Source organism: Diplotaxodon limnothrissa, linkage group LG23, assembly GCF_057381915.1.
Source record: "Diplotaxodon limnothrissa isolate DT_005_m linkage group LG23, D_limnothrissa_male_GT1.1, whole genome shotgun sequence".
Lineage (NCBI taxonomy): Eukaryota > Metazoa > Chordata > Actinopteri > Cichliformes > Cichlidae > Diplotaxodon > Diplotaxodon limnothrissa.
In genome coordinates this window covers 32,422,514-32,441,281 of record NC_140617.1, presented here as the reverse complement: position 1 = coordinate 32,441,281, position 18,768 = coordinate 32,422,514, and the positions used below count along the sequence as shown (strand labels likewise).

The 18,768-nt window shown below is 40.2% G+C and overlaps 1 protein-coding gene across 1 annotated transcript in view; it reads right to left on the bottom strand.

Moving 5' to 3' along the window:
- LOC146608530 (dedicator of cytokinesis protein 9-like) overlaps window positions 1–18,768 on the bottom strand; it is a 55,129-nt gene that overhangs the window by 13,637 nt on the left and 22,724 nt on the right. Inside the window, exons 5-37 of the mRNA XM_085347191.1 lie at window positions 16,851–16,920; window positions 14,802–14,897; window positions 13,769–13,903; window positions 13,449–13,623; window positions 13,121–13,179; window positions 11,641–11,715; window positions 11,404–11,544; window positions 10,411–10,755; window positions 10,238–10,320; window positions 9,536–9,658; window positions 9,364–9,443; window positions 9,081–9,268; window positions 8,449–8,514; window positions 7,718–7,810; window positions 7,071–7,182; window positions 6,779–6,897; window positions 5,968–6,054; window positions 5,768–5,857; window positions 5,509–5,624; window positions 5,304–5,373; window positions 5,092–5,217; window positions 4,631–4,702; window positions 4,390–4,536; window positions 4,080–4,163; window positions 3,877–3,988; window positions 3,606–3,784; window positions 3,342–3,455; window positions 3,090–3,201; window positions 2,721–2,851; window positions 1,469–1,583; window positions 1,320–1,386; window positions 727–774; window positions 130–266 (exon numbers count right to left, since the gene is read on the bottom strand). Coding sequence (XP_085203317.1) covers window positions 130–266; window positions 727–774; window positions 1,320–1,386; window positions 1,469–1,583; window positions 2,721–2,851; window positions 3,090–3,201; window positions 3,342–3,455; window positions 3,606–3,784; window positions 3,877–3,988; window positions 4,080–4,163; window positions 4,390–4,536; window positions 4,631–4,702; window positions 5,092–5,217; window positions 5,304–5,373; window positions 5,509–5,624; window positions 5,768–5,857; window positions 5,968–6,054; window positions 6,779–6,897; window positions 7,071–7,182; window positions 7,718–7,810; window positions 8,449–8,514; window positions 9,081–9,268; window positions 9,364–9,443; window positions 9,536–9,658; window positions 10,238–10,320; window positions 10,411–10,755; window positions 11,404–11,544; window positions 11,641–11,715; window positions 13,121–13,179; window positions 13,449–13,623; window positions 13,769–13,903; window positions 14,802–14,897; window positions 16,851–16,920 — 3,767 coding nt within the window. The remainder of the gene's footprint in view (window positions 1–129; window positions 267–726; window positions 775–1,319; window positions 1,387–1,468; window positions 1,584–2,720; window positions 2,852–3,089; window positions 3,202–3,341; window positions 3,456–3,605; window positions 3,785–3,876; window positions 3,989–4,079; window positions 4,164–4,389; window positions 4,537–4,630; window positions 4,703–5,091; window positions 5,218–5,303; window positions 5,374–5,508; window positions 5,625–5,767; window positions 5,858–5,967; window positions 6,055–6,778; window positions 6,898–7,070; window positions 7,183–7,717; window positions 7,811–8,448; window positions 8,515–9,080; window positions 9,269–9,363; window positions 9,444–9,535; window positions 9,659–10,237; window positions 10,321–10,410; window positions 10,756–11,403; window positions 11,545–11,640; window positions 11,716–13,120; window positions 13,180–13,448; window positions 13,624–13,768; window positions 13,904–14,801; window positions 14,898–16,850; window positions 16,921–18,768) is intronic.

The window sequence follows — 18,768 nt, the reverse complement described above, 5'->3', positions numbered from 1 at the left end:
CTAACAAATATTACTACATTACCAAATTTAGACTAAATTATTGGGTATTTTTATTTATATGTTTATTTGTTTTTTGTTGACATGTGGAAAGCATCCATTTAATCATCCATTTCAGGTGGGCAGGCCTACTGTTGCTAAAGGTGTGAGCATTCTCCAGAGATCCCAGCTGCTGCAGACGGGCGTGGAGGATCCCAGCTCTGTTACGAGACACAGGGAGAGTCAGTGATTTCCTGTCAGGACCTACAGGCCCCGCCTCCTCATGGATCCTGTTGGAAAACGGAGAAGTACTATTAACTTCAAGCTTGAATGACTTACTTACAGCTAAGTCAGAATAAAGACACACAAAAGGGTATAATACTGTTATTTTAAAGCATCACTTACGGAGGGTGTTAATGGTTGTACAAAATAAACCATGGACACATGAAATAAATAAATGTCTAATATGTAATGTGGTTTTAAACTGACAGAGGCAAAAAGAATGTCATGCATTTTGTTAAGCAACCAGCGAATGTAAGATCGCAATCTTACCCAGGGAGGGGCCATAAAACAACTTGCCAGCAATGTTAAAGATCAAAGAACAAATCAAAATCCAACAGTTAAAAGAGTTACAGAAGATTCGCTAAAAGTCTCTGTTTAGATATGAATCACTAATTGCATGGAATGCCGGCAAAATTAGTTTAAGTTCAAGAATTCAGAAATCAGCAGACAGAACAATATTGACTCTACCTGGCGATGAATCTCTTCCCCATGTATCTGAACTGATAAAGGCAGACTCTGCAGGAAAAACACAGGTTTTATTATTCACAAGTTATTACTTCTAGTACCCATTTGACCCCTGCAGAGCTGGATCTGTATCGGAATCTTCAAACAACCCTTGGATTTGTTGCTGCAAACTCGAGATGTTACACCAAATGTCTTAAGAATATGATAAAGGCAGACAGAGTTTGGGTATGGTCTTATTCCCTCTTCAATCCAGGAGAGTTCTTTGTGGTCAAGCTAACTAGCAGATGGCAAAGTCCAGCAGGCTGGTGCAAACAAACATGATCAATTATGGCTCTAAACAAAAAAATCCCAAATGGCAACAAATGAAATTCTAAACTCAAGGCAGAACAGTAGTCCACAAACTGGCGCAAGCATCCCTTTGTCAATATCTTTTAGTGACGCTAGCGAAGTCAATGTTCATTAATTTGCGTACTATGACATCTAAGGCTTGCTAATACAATCTATCTTGTTTATGTTATCTAGAAAAAATATTATTTAGAAAATGTTCAGTCACTCTTACATGTATGTAATAATAAAAAGGTTCTTTCTCTACTTACTGTATCAGTGTGAAGAAGTCCATTAGCTCTGAGGAAGCAGCTTTACTCCAGTAAGTAAATAGGGCCTCTGAGTATGATGAAATTACATGAAATTAGATTATTAGACCATAGCACGTGTCAAAATCACATATGAATCGCATGGTTCCTACCCTCTGACATGTTCTTTAGGATATGCAGAAAACACATAAGCAGGTTTTTGATTTCATCCTGGTCCAGTTTGTCAGAGCGCAGCACAGTGCTGCCCAGGGCTGATGCACACGGATTCTGATGCACAGGAACAAAGTAGAGAAAACTTTTACTTATCAATCTTTGGAGTACTGAAAAAATCAACCTTTTAAGAGATATAACCCATCACTCAAACAAACCAAACTTTAAAGATGAAAAATGTCAAATACTTTCTTTAAAAACCTGTCTACTACTGCAGACAGTAACAACAACTCCAGGTTTAAAAAGCATAGAAGAAAAGAAGTGAAAAAGCAACAAGGTCTGCCAATCTTACAAATCCCAAATTTGCAAGACTCTGTAATATGAAAAACACTCTGAAGGGGTCACACATGTCAAACAGAATACTTGTAAAGTTAAGTTTTCCTCATGATTTGCATCCACCCTCTGGGCTGGAGCTGCCTTGTTATAATCACTGTCATTGTCCTGCAGTAGGTCAAGCAGGGGAACAGTGAGGAGAGAGAAGTCCACGGTGACCCGCTTGGTTGCATGATTAAGATGAGGTGCGACTTGGTGTTCGGGTTCAAAAGAGAAAGGGAGCACATTGATAGAATGCCTCCTGGTAGATCTCTCCTTTTGGTGGAGTTGGGATGTGATGGAGCACTGGTGGGAGGAGGGTGTGGGTATGAAAATAATAGAAAATAAAGACACATCTCAAGAGACCTTGAAGCTTACAGATGCTGCTTTTGCTTTGTTACTATTATGACTCCAACAGAGTAATGTAGTCTGTGTCGTGAAACAAGGCTTTTATTTCCCCGTCTCTGGATATTTCTGGGAGGTGGGGCAATTTTTATATTATATGTCCAGGTTTAGGACATATAATATAAGGATAAGGATAAGCAGAAGTGAATGGATGGATGGATGGATGTCCAGGTTTAATCTAGTCTACCTGAGTAGTTCTCAAATAGTTATGTTTTTGTTAACCTTGAGAAATGTTTTCTATGTTGCAGACTATATCTTTTTCAAAGTTCAAATAAGGCCAGAATTTCCACTACCAGTAAATATTTTATTCTCCTTATTAATCAACCCTTATTATCAATCCCGATCCTAATCAGGTTAGTCTGACTTTTTAAGAGTGATGTTAACATTCCTCTATGCCACTGACTCATCTTTATTTCATCAAGAAGAAACAACAACAAATGTGCCTAAGGAACTGCCATGTCACAAGTGGTGACCTACCTTTTCCAGAGAGTTGGTCCTGTCACTGCTCTTGCCCAGCAGGCTGTTCCCAGAGTCGGTAGAGACCAGAGAGCCTCTGGAGTCTGCATGGTGAACTGAGCTGGCATTGGTAGTGGAACTTTGAGGAGAGGCTGCAAAGGGACCGTAAAAAAAAAAAAAAGTTTTTCACCAAAAGTAAAACCACAAAAACACATTTTTCATTTGTGATCATGGTGCAAGATCAGTAAACTATGATTAAAGATACAGTTTATTCATTTTAAATGATATTGGAAAATTATTTACAATTTTTATTTTATTTTATTTATTTGAAATTATTTAAATTCGACACATTTTTATTACTCAGTAATGTCCTTATAAGAAGGGAAACACCTGTTCCAGAGATGACCCCAAACACATCTTTGTGGAGAGCATTCTCTATGCAGCTGCCAGGTTTCTGAGGAGTCACCATAGAGGTCTGTACCGGAGAGTCCTCTCGTGGGTTCTGGGACAGAAACTAAAATTACTATTGTGAAGTGCTCTAGTTCTCACTTAAAAACAATAAAGAGAGAAACTGCAGAACTGAGGCATGCATTACAGATGCAAGCTACCATTCAGTTTACAACCACTAGGTGTCAGGCTTACATTTACATTACGATTGTCGAGAGGCAACGACTCTTTGATGTCAAGCCTATAAACATTTTCCTGAAGCAGGCCAAACAGAGGGAGGTAGAGAGTGGCAAGTCTGGCCTGCTGGCTCTGCAACAACAAACCTTGAGTTAAATTATTTAAAGCTGTCAAATTGAAAAATTATTGTGTCACTGGTTAAACTACATCTAACATGTACTTTTATGGAAATGCAGCAGATGGCCAAAGAGAAGGATAATGGCCAAGAGCTGCAGAACTTACTTTGGAAGCATAGCGGTCATCAAACGTGTGTTTGATCATCAGTCCCTTGAGCACCTGGATGGCAATCTGACGAATCTCTCTGGACTCCTGAAGTGCACTACTCACCTCCCTGAGCAGCAGTCCCACCAGGAAGTGGTTTCGACAGAAGTCATCAGTCAGCAAGTAGTCCAGCTGGAGATCTGTAGCAGGCATTTATTAGCAGGACAAGGCAAGAGCAAAAAAAGATGCAATGTACAGATGAAGTCAGTGCAAATTGTGGGTTTTTTCTTACCCTGGAACCTCTGTATTCTCCCTTTCCAAAAAGGCATGGGCAGATTTAAAGGTACATAGTGCTCGTGGTTGCAGACCTCCCGCAGGAACTCAAACTTGAATTCATATAAGGTCTATAAGAACCATAAGAGAATGTACATTTTAGGGTTTTATATTAACTTCAACAACCTGTATCAAATCTTTAGAGACATTATGCCTGCTAACCTTGGGGTCTCCAGGAACAAAGCAGTTCAAGTAGTTGTTGATCTGCTTAAATACAAAGCCTCTGTTCATGAAGGTGAAGCAGCGCTGTGTGGAAAAGAGAACAAATATAATGAGCGAAGATTCATAAAAAAAAAAGTCCACTTAGTTTTCTGAAGTTGAATTAACTTATCATTTCAGTCTTTTATAAACAATAAGTAGTGAACAATAAGTAGTAAAAATGTTTTAATGTTTAACCTCAAAACAAAGAAAATTTGAGATATATTTCTACATAAATATAATATATAAACTAAAATAATCAGCTGGTGGCAACCTTAATGAAAATTGCCAGGCTGTGGTTGGCATTGCGAGCTGCATCGAGATTGTCCTTATATTTCTGGGTGATGTGTGGCATGAGCATATTGACAAGAGTCTCTACTGCATGGTAGTAGGATGCAGAAAAGCGCTGGTTCCTGGAGACCTGGACATAGGATGGGAAAAGAAGAAAAAGATTTGGAGGAGTCACGTTTGTAAGAAAATGGCTTAAGGACAAAAGGTTTTAACAACAGATCTACCTTAACCTTCCCGTGCTCTATCAGATAATGAGCCATGGATTTCACCAGACCTTCAAAGAAGTACCAGGAGTGCTGCAACCCAGAACACAGTGTCAGTGAAAGAAAGAAATACGATGAATGTACAAAATGTGAATTATTTTGAAAGTGAATGTTGCATGGAACTAGAAAATGACATCATAAATATGTCAACAAGAATTTATTCATTTATTTTCTCAAATTTCAGTAACAGATGTAAATTTTGGAGAACTCATAGCAACAGAATATAATGTTTGTAGATCTACTATCATGTATTACCTATTTATGTTGTTTAATTTAATTTTAATTTATTTTTTTTACAGGTAAATTGAAAAAAATAATCATTTTACAAAGATTTGTGGATTAGTTTAAAAATATTATTTTATTTTTCTTTATAAGTCTCCTTTAATTAGCTTCTGCTGATTGCCTTTTGACAGATGAATTACCTTTAGAAGCTTGTTGCTAGTCAGAAAGTCTGTTGATGGTTTGAGAATGGCTGTCATGGCTTTTGCCAGCTCCTCATGAACAGTTTTTACATTGGTGAAAGAATAGGGTTCTGGCTTCAACACAAACTGGGTGCAGAGAAGGGGGCGGGGAGTGTCAGACTCTGAAACAGTGAATATCATCATTGTGATAAAATTCATAAGACAATAAGCACCTTGACATACGATCTCAGGTAATGCTCAAGTCCCTCTTCATGGCACTGTGCTACCACATGAACCATCACCCTACAAAGATAATGAAATAAAAACAAAACACAGTTCAAAAGTGGCGCTGAAAGGCAGACGTTCTATGTATTTGTGTGTGTGTGTGTGTGTGTGTGTGTGTGTGTGTGTGTGTGTGTGTGTGTGTGTGTGTCTTGCCTGGTCACATTTACAGCCACATCCTCATGTGTGGTTCTGGTCAGGACACAGAATAGCTGGTTGAGAATGGTGGGCAGAAAGTTTACCATCATGTGACCTTCCATTGCATGGAGACTCTTTAAGAAGGAAGTAAGAAGAAAAAAGTCAATAACTGTGGACTCTTCCTGTCATGATCCCTTAAATGCTAGATGAAAAGATTGTTCAACAGTGTGTGTTCCATTTTCCTCAGGGTATTAGAAGTAAATGGAGCTCTGAATACCTTCAGGTATTTAACAAGCTCTCCCTCCGAAGCTTGTTCTGACATCTCCATGCTTTCGCAGTGGTGAAAGAAGTTATGCAAGTGCTGATCCTAATAGAAACATGTCATATCGATGTTTAGATTTTTTTTATTCTATAAAACCGTTGTGAGTAGGCAGCTAACATTAACTGCATGGATATATGTGCTATTTGTGTACACACCTGAGTGTTAACTGTGGATACAAGATGAGTTGAGACTTTGAAAAGAGGTTTTCCTCCATCCACCCATTTGATCTCCAACCCAGAGTGCTGCAACAAGTACACAACTATTAACTGCACTAGATATTAAGTATAAACTGCAGTACAACAAATAAACACAGTGATGTTCTTTTTGCATATACTGATTTATAATATAATAACGTTTATCACAGATTAATTGACAATAAGCCTTAATTATTATTGTTCCTCCATGGCAAGTACCCATGCTATCAATATACATATATCATATATCAATACATATATCAATCTACATCAATATCTATCTCAAGCAAGATGGATAGCTACTGTATAACCTCTGATTGCAGATGTTTGGGTTTCAACTTGCTAAATTCATCACTTTATTATTCTGAATAGAAGCCTGGGTTTCCCACATTGTCCTTTCACCATTTCCCAGCAGGTTAATTCCTGTCTACATATGCTGCTTGATTTACGGCCTTACCTTGCTAGAGGTAAATAACACTTAGTTGTCAAATAAGGATATGTTTAACAGATCTGTCTTGGTTGTCTTGGTTGATACTAAAATTAGCTTTAGGAAAATACAAACAAAATATATAAAATTAAACAAGACACCAGAAATGAAAGGATGATAGGATGCCACGCTGTTTGATGGAAATGAGACTTGTCAACCTACAGAGTGCTGAATCAAAGAATTATGAAAGAATTATGTGGCAGGCTAGTCCACTACCTATCTATAGTCTACACCATACTACCTACAAAAAAATAAAAGTTCATTTTTGTTGTTGTTGTCTTTTACCTTGTTCACACCATCCTGGGAGCTGAGGTACCCAGCAGGTAGATTGGCAGCCACAGGAAGTTGTTGTTCATTCGTGATAACTCTGCCATCCTTTAGTAGAGGCAGCCATACTTGGCCAACTGAGGGTTAAAAAAAAAAACCAGCACCATTAACATAGCACCAGTACTGGAATAGAGGCAGCATAAGAATTAAGATTTGAATATTAAATCACTGTGTATCTGAATCAAACTGCTACACACACAAACAGCTTCGTATTCATTGAGGGTTGATGTGACTTAAACTGATGGCCCACCTGGAGTTTCCACCACGTCTTTCTTCTTGCTGTTGCTGTCACAGCTCACATGATAGAAGGTGAAGAGAAGGTGATGCTTCTCATGCAGTTGAGTAGGCAGCTCTATCTTTATCTAGAGAGAGCACAACAACATAGTTTGCTAATACCGAAGAAGCTTTGCAGTTGTAGAGTTCAAATTTGCTCAAGCAACATGAGAGGCAATGAGAAGTATTTTGTTATTTCAAAAACAAAAAGGTTTGAAAAAAAAATTGCTTAATCGTGCAACATATCTGACTCTCTGCTGGTAGTTTGTAGCTATTTTTAATCCATCCATTTACTCTCTTCCACTTATCCATATCAGGGTCATGGGAGGGACTGAACTCTATCCCAGCTACCACAGGGTAGGTCACCAGTTTGTCACAGGACAACAGATACAGACAGACAATCATTCACACTCACATCCACACCTATGGGCAACAGTATCACCAATTCACCAAACCCTACTAATTGCATGTCTTTGGACTGTAGAAGGAAGCCGGAGTACCCAGGAACCAAATTCCACTCTGATGGTGGAGGCAAACTCAGGACCCTCTTGATATGACATGCAGCCCTATTAAGCCATTGTATCTATTAAACTCTGATTGTGAATAACATGAGCAGAGAAATACCTCGTCATAAAACTCAGGGTTCTGCTGATGGTGGAGGACTGCTGCATATGCCTGCTTAGTAAATAGAGGCCCTCCAGGACAGCCATAGATGCACTGCAGTAGATTCAAAAAGTAGGAGCAAGAAATCATGTGAGGACAGGCGGATATCTTGTCATGCTCATCGTGTGGTTTAATATGTTGTGGTCGTTGGTTTATCAGCTAGTTTGAGCTGTCAAGATGAACAATCCAAAGTCAAGATTGCAAAGCCCTAAGATTAATTCTAAGTCAAGGCAAAGAAACCCAAGTCAAAACAAACTAGTCTGTAGTCAATACAAAGCAGATTTAAGTTAAGACCTAACATTCAACACCAAGTCAAAGAATAAAGGCTTCAAAGCCATACTATTATTAATTATTATGATTAAGATGATGATAATGATGATTATTACATAAGTGTTGCAAGAGAACATTTTGAGATCTGCTTAGTAATTGTTTAAATAGCCAAATGTGATAATATCTGTGCAAGGCTTGTGCATTGTAATTAGCTAATATCTATTTTAGGAAAAGTACCCTCTCTTGGAGAGGACATCAATTAGTCTAAAGTGCACCCGTGAACCCTTGAGTGTTGATGTCTTTTGTCTTCTTGTTTAGAGCTTGCCGGGTGTCTAAATAAAGTGACCTAAGTATATGCCTCTATTACATCTCGTAGTTTTATGTTCTGCCTTGGAAGTATGCTATATAGCATATAAATGCACCTTCAGCGGCTGGGCTTCATCCTCATCAGAATCCTTAAATTCAATGCAAACAGCAATATTTCTTGCCTGAAGAGGGAAGAAACAGATAGAACATAAGAGAAAAGTAAGACACATTTCCACGATATCCCAGGTCACATAGAAGCAATTTACCAGCAAATACTTTTCCTACTTTGCCTCTCTGAGTCTATTTCAGACTGTGAAATAGACTTACCCGCTTGTTACAATAAAAGGAGGGAGAAATCTGTAAAGATCTGAGAGCTCACAATAAATTGAAAGAGAGTAAGAAGGCGCAAGGGAAATAAGATCGGTCGGTTTCCTGTTTGGAGCTGACTTAGTGAAAGTAAATGTAACAATCTTGTATTGATGCACTAATCAGAAGCAGCTGCTGTGCATTATGATAACTATCCAGCTCTGCAGCTTGACTGGAAGAGCTTGAAAGAGATCCCAGTTAGTTTCATAGGCTAAACAGAATATCTGCCAAACAAAACCATTTATTTCCTAAAATGATTTGTCTTAGAAGTTTCTCTTTAAAAGATGAAGCAGTGTTTGTGAGGGTCATGCATCGACCAACAGCTCAAAATCAAAGGTATCTTGTATTATTAGTTATTTTGATGCAGCCTTGTTGTGAGTACCTTAGCAAAGCATTTCTGCCCATCGTACTTGAGGTGTTTTGGATAGACATAAAGGTGGTTTTTATAGATGGTGAATGGTTGGGAACACTTAGCAATACAGGGCACAAACTCCTCCACTTCCAGAAGAGCACTGCTTTGCCCGTTTCCTTCAAAGTTCCCCACAGGGATGTAGGAGGCAGTGACACAATCTACAGGAAGGAATGATAGTCAGAATCCTTGTGGATACAATTTGATAACTGTAAATAGATACTCAGAAGTTATGTTATAAATTTGAAGATTTTACTGGTTAGATCTGGGGGCACACTGTCAACTGTTACATCCAAGTTCCCTAAGAGCACAGGGAGCTTAGCCATTTTCTCTGGTCTGTTGGGAACAAAGAAACAAATAATTTTTTGCAAAACTGTATCAAAACATGTTACAGAGAAACAAGTGACTAGATAAGAGAAAGAACGTACTTTCTGAAGTCGGTAAGCAGTTTGAACATGTCCTCATCTGACAGCTTGCTGCTGTCCTGTCTGTAAAGAGCTGAGAATCGTGCACTTTTGTCTAAAGTGCCTGATGCATCTTTAAACACAGGCCTGGGGAGATAGACACACCCAAAAAATAAAAATAAGTGAAATTACTGATGAGCACATCTAAGTTCCACAATACTGGTTTAATAACGTGTGTTCCTATAGAAAGTCTTTCCTTTAGTCACACTTTTCACCTGGTTTGGTTGCTGTATTTCAACTATAACTCCCTATTTTCCTCAACTACAACAACATTAGAAACAGGAACAGCGTTATACTAGCAAGTCAAGCCAAAGTTAACAAAATCCACAAATCCTCAAAGCAAAAACAAAACAACCCTCCACCTACCATTAATATTGTACATAAAATATGTATAAACTCATAGCTGGATTACATTTTTTAAAGAAACCAGACTACTTATCGTCTCCTATTTCCAACCCATGAAGGCATAGCACGAGAGGTGAGCAGTTGTTTGTTATAAGCCCTCTCTCATCACACATTTAGATCAGCACCAGGGACTGTCTTTGATGGTATTATATACACCAGCATCTCACTGAGCGACGGCTTCTGCAACCTGAGATCAAGACTATCATCTAACACTGAATTGAATAGGTAAATTGATGGTTTAAGTATAAGGTGGCTTTATACCTTGCAGCCCAGCCAAATGGCATCCTGTACTGGCCCAGTCGGCCGCAAGCTGTCTTGGCATTCTTTAGCACCTTTTGAGCCATCTACACAAGAAAACAGGGGATTTATTTTGGCAATTACCAGCATAAGACAAGAAAAATACACTTCATATCCTCATCTTCATATAAATGTACCTTAGCAGAGTCAGAGCTCTTCATGTAGGGTTCAGTGCAATGGGCGATCCCTCCCTGTAGGACCTTCTCAATCCTGGCCACTAGGAAGATTTCTGGATGGGGGCAGGTGACTGAGAATATACCCTGTTTGGGATACCGGACAGCCCCCTCTGGGAGCCCACTAGCTAACCTGTGTTCCAAAACACTATCATTACTGCTGCCACTGATTTGCTGGTTGGATCCACTACCATGACTGGATGTCATCTGTCGAACCAAAGGGTGGTTGAGATCCACATGGAAGTTGGCCGAGATCTTTCTGTTGTTCTGGACGTCAAAGAGGGACAGGATCACATAGAACGGCTCCACCTTTGACGATAGAGGACAGGAGGGAAAATGTTTTGAGACAGAGATGCAGTGTAAGAAAAAAGTAAAAAGAAAGCTGCAATTTAACCCTGGAGAACCCATGGGGTCAAATTTGAACCCATGGCTTCCCTAGTAAACCAATGGGGTCGGATCTGACCCCATGGGTTCTCCAGGGTTAAGGGATAGTCATTCTCCTAATGCACTTCTGATTTTCCATTAAGACTAAATGTACCATTGAGGTAATTTATCTTCCCTTTCACTCTTTCCACCAAGCTTTTCCATTACACAACACCATTTGTGTGTGTGTGCATGCATTCAGAGCAGCTCAAGAGCTAATGGCTGTATTGTCCCAGCTGAGCGTTGAGTGTTAGAGTCAGAGACAGAGACCTTGGAGTGACGACAGGAAACCAGCCTCAGACTGGTGCTAATGCATGGTAGGAGGCCAAAGCTGGTTTCCATGGTAGAGAACACTGCGGGGTTTTGATGGGGGCCAGCCAAGTGGGTCATCTGAATTGTCTGTGATCTTCTTAAGTGATTTAAACCTCACCATCATTTGCCAAAGGATATTTGTCTGTTAAGCTGAAAGTTTGTGTGCAAATACAGACACATCCAGCAGCTGCATTTGACTGCTGGGTTTTCACTGATACATACATTAGTTGTTGGCCTTTCATCATTCTCAGCAACACAGCCCTGCAGGTTAAACAACAGGTCATGACAGCTGACCAGGACTCTTTTCCCAAACTTCTCTTCAAACTGTTGCACATTAGGCTCAATGGCAGAAAAGTCTAGTTTCTGTGGAAATAAGAGTTGCTGTCAGAAGGCTTAAATTATCTGCTGCCACAACAAAAATATCAGTCACAGCGATGCTACTGAGAAATCAGACAATACCTGAGTGTCAGGGTCCAGAGTGAACAGCTTGAGGCGAGCTTCACTTCTCATCTTAGATTCAATATCTCTGGCAGTCTGTGAAAAACAAAGCAAAATAAGAATGCATTTCCAATTATAAAGTAGTAACAAACAAATTATGTTGTCCATTTTAGACATCTGGAGATCTTGAAGATGTGGCATCAGTTGAGTATTCTCTTGATACTGTATGTCTTTTCTCTTTTGCTTCACTCCCAAGCTTGCCTTGGGTCCAGTTTTGGATCTTCCTTCTTACTATTACCAAGTGCTTTCTCATAGAGGGTTGTTGTGGTTTTCTCACCAATATTGCAGACTCTTAGTGAAATATCACTAAATGCACAGTGTAGCAATGTTCTGCATCTACTTCCCCATTATATCGTCTTTTGAAACCCCAACCGGTCGCAGCAGATGGCCGCCCCTCCCTGAGCCTGGTTCTGCCGGAGGTTTCTTCCTGTTAAAAGGGAGTTTTTCCTTCCCACTGTTGCCAAAGTGCTTGCTCATAGGGGGTCATATGATTGTTGGGTTTTTCTCTGTATCTATGAAGCGCCTTGAGGCGACTTATGTTGTGATTTGGCGCTATATAAATAAAATTGAATTGAATTGAATTGAATTGAAAACTATCATCGCAACGAATATCATACCTAATTCCTTAGTGATTATTAAAGTATTCCGATTCTGATCATTTATCCTTCCAAAAGATTTTTAATTTAACTGACATTGGCTAAATACATTTTATACAGCATATACAGTACCTAACAACACAGTGCTTTTAAATTAGGGGCAATGCAAAAACCTGTAAAGGCAATGCTAAGACATTACTTAATGTAAAACTGCTTTGCCTTCTGTGTTAGCAAACCATTAGGATTTATTTGAAGTTGTGTTTCAGGGTATCTCCATCTGAATCGGGAATCACAATGAGGTCTGGGTAGCTCCCACTATGTTGTTGTTCACATAAAACTAAGGCAAAGAAATCCCCACAGATCTCAGAATTCTGAGATTAAAGTCAGCCCAGAAACACCAAGTGGCTACAACCAACAGCGAAGATCAAAAAGCAGTAAACACCTGCGTACCGATCCCCAAACATTCAGGAAGATCTCCATCAATGCCCAGGGCCCCCACCGTGACTCAACAAAAGGGCAGGCAGCACCGGCAGCCATAAAGAGGAGCTCATAGCATATGCTATAGTGTCACAAGTGCTAGAGTCTCAAGTGTGATCCCAGACTACTAAATCCCATTTTTAGAGATCTAGCACATTATATTGGATGTTTCCTTGGTAAGCACAAAGAGGAAAATGTGGAGGCCTGGATCCTTGAAACAGCTGGCCTAATGGTCAGGCCATAGTTACAATACAGACAGGCTCCAAGTGATCTCTCAAACATCAAAAATTCAGTATACATCCACAGTATGAGGACTGGTACTGTACATGCCAACCATTAATATTATTTCTGATGGACTAACAAGATACCTGAAAGGTTTCTTGAAAATCTCCAGTGGAAAGTTCTGTTTTTCCATGTTCCTCATCTGCTGGAGAGATCAACATAAGGTCTGTTAGCTGTGGCTGCTGCATAAAACATAGTAATGCATTGGTCTCTTGTATTCAGAAGGATAACTGAAAGGAAGTAAAAACATGGGTTATAAAGTTAAAGAAGTACATTTCAGCAAATCGAAGAATCCCACAGGTGCAGCAAGCTTCAAAAAATATAATCAGATGAAAACAAATGCAATTACAAACACAAGGCAGGCAGACAATAAAACATATAAATAATTCCGACAAAGTGTTAAAAAATACATACCATCATTCAGATCGCCATTTTTTTTCTCCTGCATGGCCTGTTCAAAGCTGCTGTGGAGAATCTTGTTGAGGGTAGTGATCCACTCCTCCATCTCTGCTTCACTGTCTGCAGCCAGCAGAAATGTGCTCTTATCCTGCATCTTCAACTCAAAGGCAAATCGACGCACTTTACTGTTCTAAAAGAGAAGAAACACAAACACAGCTTCTGTAAAAGTGGTTTTAATCTTTTTGTTTCCAGTGGACAGCTAACAGAATGCTAACTTTCCTTTTGCTGCATTCAGTTTAACCACCATCACTACCACCACCACAGCTCACCATTACCTGAACAACTCCCATGCATGAGTCAAGGAAGATGGTTCCTTTGGGATCTTTGGAGGTGTTCTCATCCTTGTAGAAGTTGAGGTTGTAAGACCCATCCCCCAGCTGAGCCAGATGGAAGTACCTCCTCTTGAAGGACTATGATGACAATAAAGAATGTTAACATTCCTAATGGACTAATTTTCTCTAAAAAATACTAAAGAACGGAGAGAGAGCATGGGAAAGCTTGTGGGTAAACTGAAAAAGTAAGCAAAGTTTTGAGCTATCACACACAAAGACTAATCTGAGTTCCATATGTTCACAGGAGAAAAAAGGATGCAGGGAAAAGTAGTTCGGTAGGGTTACTGAACCGTCATTATGCACTGAGTATTTTTTTCTTCAGTCGCTTTTCTCACGCACTGCGTGACTATACACCTCTCTGTATTGGATCATCACTTATTATTCATCTCTGGCTCTCTTCCACAACATGTCTTTGTCCTGTCTTGCCCCCCCGGACCCCAACTGGTCGCTGCAGATAGCTGTCCCTTGCTGAGCCTGCTGGACGTTTCTTCCTGTTAAAAGGGAGTTTTTGCTTCCCACTGTCGCCAAAGCGCTTGCTCAGAGGGGCTCATATGATTGTTGGGGTTTTCTCTGTTATATTTGTATTTTGTAGGGTCTTCCTTACAATTTAAAGTGCTTTGATATATATAAAATGTGATTTTTTTATATACAAAAACATCATGGCTGGATCTTAAGACAAAATGTTTTTTGATCTTCCACTTGACGTTTTTGTTCCTTAACCCTCAGAATCATTTAAGAAATTCCAAATGACCGTTTTACTGCGTCCCACCTCAACCTGGTTTTCAATAAATTGCATGCTCAAAAATGTTTTGTCTCACTTCCATTTCTTCTTGTTGCACGTTGAAGCTCTACTATATCCAACCATTCAAAATATAAATTTTTGTCATTTTTCAAGTGGTCTTAAACTTCTAATCCGGACTGTATATATAAACAAAGAAAATGTAAATTTCTGTCATTTTCAGTCTGCTGTACTCACCCGCATTGTAACAGTGATTGCACCGTTGACGTTGCCTTTAAAAAGCCAGCCATGCTTAGACACTCCTCCTTTCTGAGATCTCAGAGAGGCTGTGTCCTGGAGGAGGAGATTAAGGGGAAAATAAAAAAATTGTCTGGTGTTGCTATCCTTGTGGGGATATCTCATTGACATAACCATCAAAAATGTATGCCTAACTCTAACCCTTACCCTAATCCTAACCATAACCCAATCGTAACCCTGACACTAAAACCACATTTTGTCATGGTCCTGAGTCTGATGACTCAGTGTTTTGTGTTTCCTTATATTATTCTATGTTCTTGTTTATTCTGGTTATGTCTTTTGTTAAGGTTTGCCATTTGCTAGGTTTCTGTTCTGTGCCTACCTGCTCCCACTTCTCTGTGTTCCCTCTGTCTATCCATGGTGTCACAGTGTCTGCTCGTGAATCTGTCTGTTAAGTTCAGTGTCTTGTCTGGTTCTGTGTCTGTCAGTTTCCTGTTTTATTCTGAAGGTCTCTGTCTCATGTGAGTGTTCTCAGCTTTACATCTGTGTCTAGCCGTGATTTCTCCCAGGTGTGTTCCCCTCCTGTCTTCTATCCCATGATAACTCCTGAGAGTATTTAAGCCCTGTGTGTTCTGCTGCCTGTTGCTGGTTTGTCTGTGTTGCTTTCCCGAGTCTCCAGGTGTCTTTGTTCTGGGTTCAGGTTAGTTTTCCCAGTTTAAGTGCTCTTAGGTTTTGTTTTGTGCCTGCTACATTCTGGTTTGTGTGTCCATCCTTATTAATAAAGCTCACTCGCATCTGAAGCTGCCTGCATCTTGGGTCCTCTATTAAAACTCACACGGCTTGCCCTGCTAGCCGTGACAGCACAAACCAGACAACATGGACCCAGCGGCATTCAACCAGAAGACCTTTGCCGTGACATTATTTACTCCGTGGAGAAACTCTTTCAACTGTGGCTCAATCATGAGGGAAAGGAGTTTCATCACGCTGTGGAAACAAGGCTACAGCGATTCATTTCCAGGATCCCCTGACTACTGGATGCGCTTCACCCGCTCGTACGGAATTTCATCATCAATACGCTACACCTTCACCCAGCCACAACTGCTTCGCTGCCCGGCCCACCGGAGGATGTTCTGCCCGGCTCAGCAGCAGCCGCTAGCTCAGTCTCCAGTGTCACCTGCTCAGCAGCTGTGCCTGCTGGTTCTGATCAGTCTCTGCACCTGTTGGTTCTGTGTTGGCCACCGCTGAGGGTCCGAGGCGCCCGTTCAGCAGTCTACCTCTGCAGGAGGATCCAAGGCGCCCGTCGGGCAGTCCGTCTCCGCAGGAGGGTCCGAGGGGCCCGTTGGACAGTCTGTCTCCGCAGGAGGGTCCGAGGGGCCCGTTCGGCCGTCCGTCATCGCTAGAGGGCCCGAGGAGCCGCTTCAGCCGTCCGCCATCGCTGAAGGGTCAGAGGAATTGCTTCAGCACCTTGTGTCCGCTGACGGCTCTGCTGTGCGGTCAGCCCCCTGAACTGCTCGTCCTCCGGGTCGGCCTCCTGAACTGTTTATGAACTTCTCCCTGTGCTCCAGTGTTTTTGTGGATGTTTTGTTTTTGGACTGATGCCTTCAACCCCGTGGGGACCTGAATTTTAGTCCCCACAAGGGCTGTTGGTCCCCACCAGTATAGTAAGAACCTGTACACACATTAAGATAAACAGTGCTGTTGTGCGCCTATTAAGGTCCAAAGTTGAAATCGTTGTTAAAGTGTCATAATTATTGGGAAGAGATGTGCCTTTGAATGCTACAAACAGTGTGGATCTAGAGCAGTAAAGACATTTAGCTTGTAAAAGAGTACTGAAACTAAACAAATACAATGTTTAGTAATAAATTAAAAGCTAAGTGCGCTCTGTTACACTTCCTTGTATTTGAGTTTCTTTGAAGAGCGTTTGGTCAGTCCTAAAGGAAGAATGCAAAGTCACACTTATAAGCTCTGTATCTTACAGGAGCAGAAGTGGATCACAAAGAAACTATGGGAACAAGCAGCTGAAGACGAGTCTGGAATTAGTCATCTTACCTCATCTTTTTCCACATCTTCATCCACCTCAAACACATGAGCCACCAGTTTTTCAGGTCTCAATACCTTACTGAAAAGTTTGGGAAAAGATAATTCAGCCTTGGCTCACTTAATTCAATTTCATGTTAAACCATCTCACAAACATATGTAAGAACTCTTACATATGTTTGGGGCAAATTCTTGGACCGGCGCAAGACGGACGAAAGCGAAAGCATTTGCCAAGAATGTTTTCATTAATCAAGGGCAGGGATAGCTCAGTAGGTAGAGTGGTGGCCCCATGATCGGAAGGTCGGGGGTTCGACTCCACTGAACGGCTACCCTGAGGTACCCCTGAGCAAGGTGCCGTCCCTACACACTGCTCCCCGGGCGCTGCACTGGTGGCTGCCCACTGCTTCACTGGGTGAATGGGTTAAATGCAGAGGAACTATTTCCCTATGGGGACTAACACGCACACTTTACACTTTACTTTACTTTACAACTCTGAGACTATTAAGTTTGAAGTTAAACACTCAATGAATGTTTAACTCTTTAGTTTAGTTTTAATGAACTATACTAACCTTTATCCCCACAGCACATTGATAACCTCACCACCACTTCAGCCACATCTTGTAAGGTAATTCTTCTAGCAAGATGTTGATGAAATCGGCAGCTGTTTCTCTACTCTAGCTCAAACACCAGTGGCTCTGGGGAACTAGAACTATAAACAGTGCCAAAACCAGCTTGCTGTTACTCTGCAATGTCTTAACCATGACATACATCTGTAATACTCATTTCTTTTGTGAAGTAAAGGCTCATCCAAGGGCACATATGCATTGTGGTATTTTCTTTTTGTTATGATGCCATTGGGCAACAGCTATCCAAGAATAGTTCTACTTTTCCTTGGTAGGAAAACATCGAAAGTGTTCTATTTTTACTGTGGAGCTTAGAACCACCAAAAGAGAATCCAGCGTTTGATTGAAATAGCCATTCCCAAATCTCATAGGGCCACCCAATCTTAAATCTTCACTCTAACCAAAATACAAGAAAGAAATGTATATCCTAAATATTTTATTCAACCTCGACCGGTTGCAGGTATTTCCCATTTTATTTAAATATAAATAAATGATTTTTTTTTTTTATAAATATGTAACTTCAATTTCAAACTGAAATTCTGTTATTACAGAATAATGTAATGTGCCACCAGGAGGCACCAGTTCACACTTTGGGACTTGTACACAAAGGGCAGTGCCACTGAACACAGTGAGATTTACAATATGTTGTGGAGGCTTTTAGAACCATAGGGCAAGCAGTACAGTAAGAATATATATGCAAATCAAATCAAATCAAATCAAATCACTTTTATTGTCACATCACATGTGCAGGCACACTGGCACAGCACATGCGAGTGAAATTCTTGTGTGCGAGCCCCACAAGCAACAGAGATGTGCAAACACAACAACACAAACGAGCAAAATACAAGAATGGCCAACCTGAAACTAATAAATATATGTACAATATATAATAGTGTATTCATTTCTGGATGTGTATACTAAATATTTTCCTACGTGTGTGTGTGTGTGTGTGTGTGTGTGTGTGTGTGTGTGTGTGTATACACATTTTTACAAATTAAATAGTAAATAGTAAAAAAAAAAAAAATAATAATAATAATAATAATAATAATAAAATATATAAAATATACAGAGTTGAATATGTGCAAAACAAGTGGCACACACACACAAAGTGTGATGAGCTAAACAAATTTTGCTAATCTGCTATTTGTATATAGATGATTTGTTCTAACAGCAGTGTGCTTAAGACAAATCAGACTTATAAAGGCAACATGCTTTTACAAGACTTGCTGAGAATGATAAAAACAGATGTGGTGGAGTGCCCTTCTACCAGCAACACTTACATACTGTCTTTATTAATTTCACTGTAG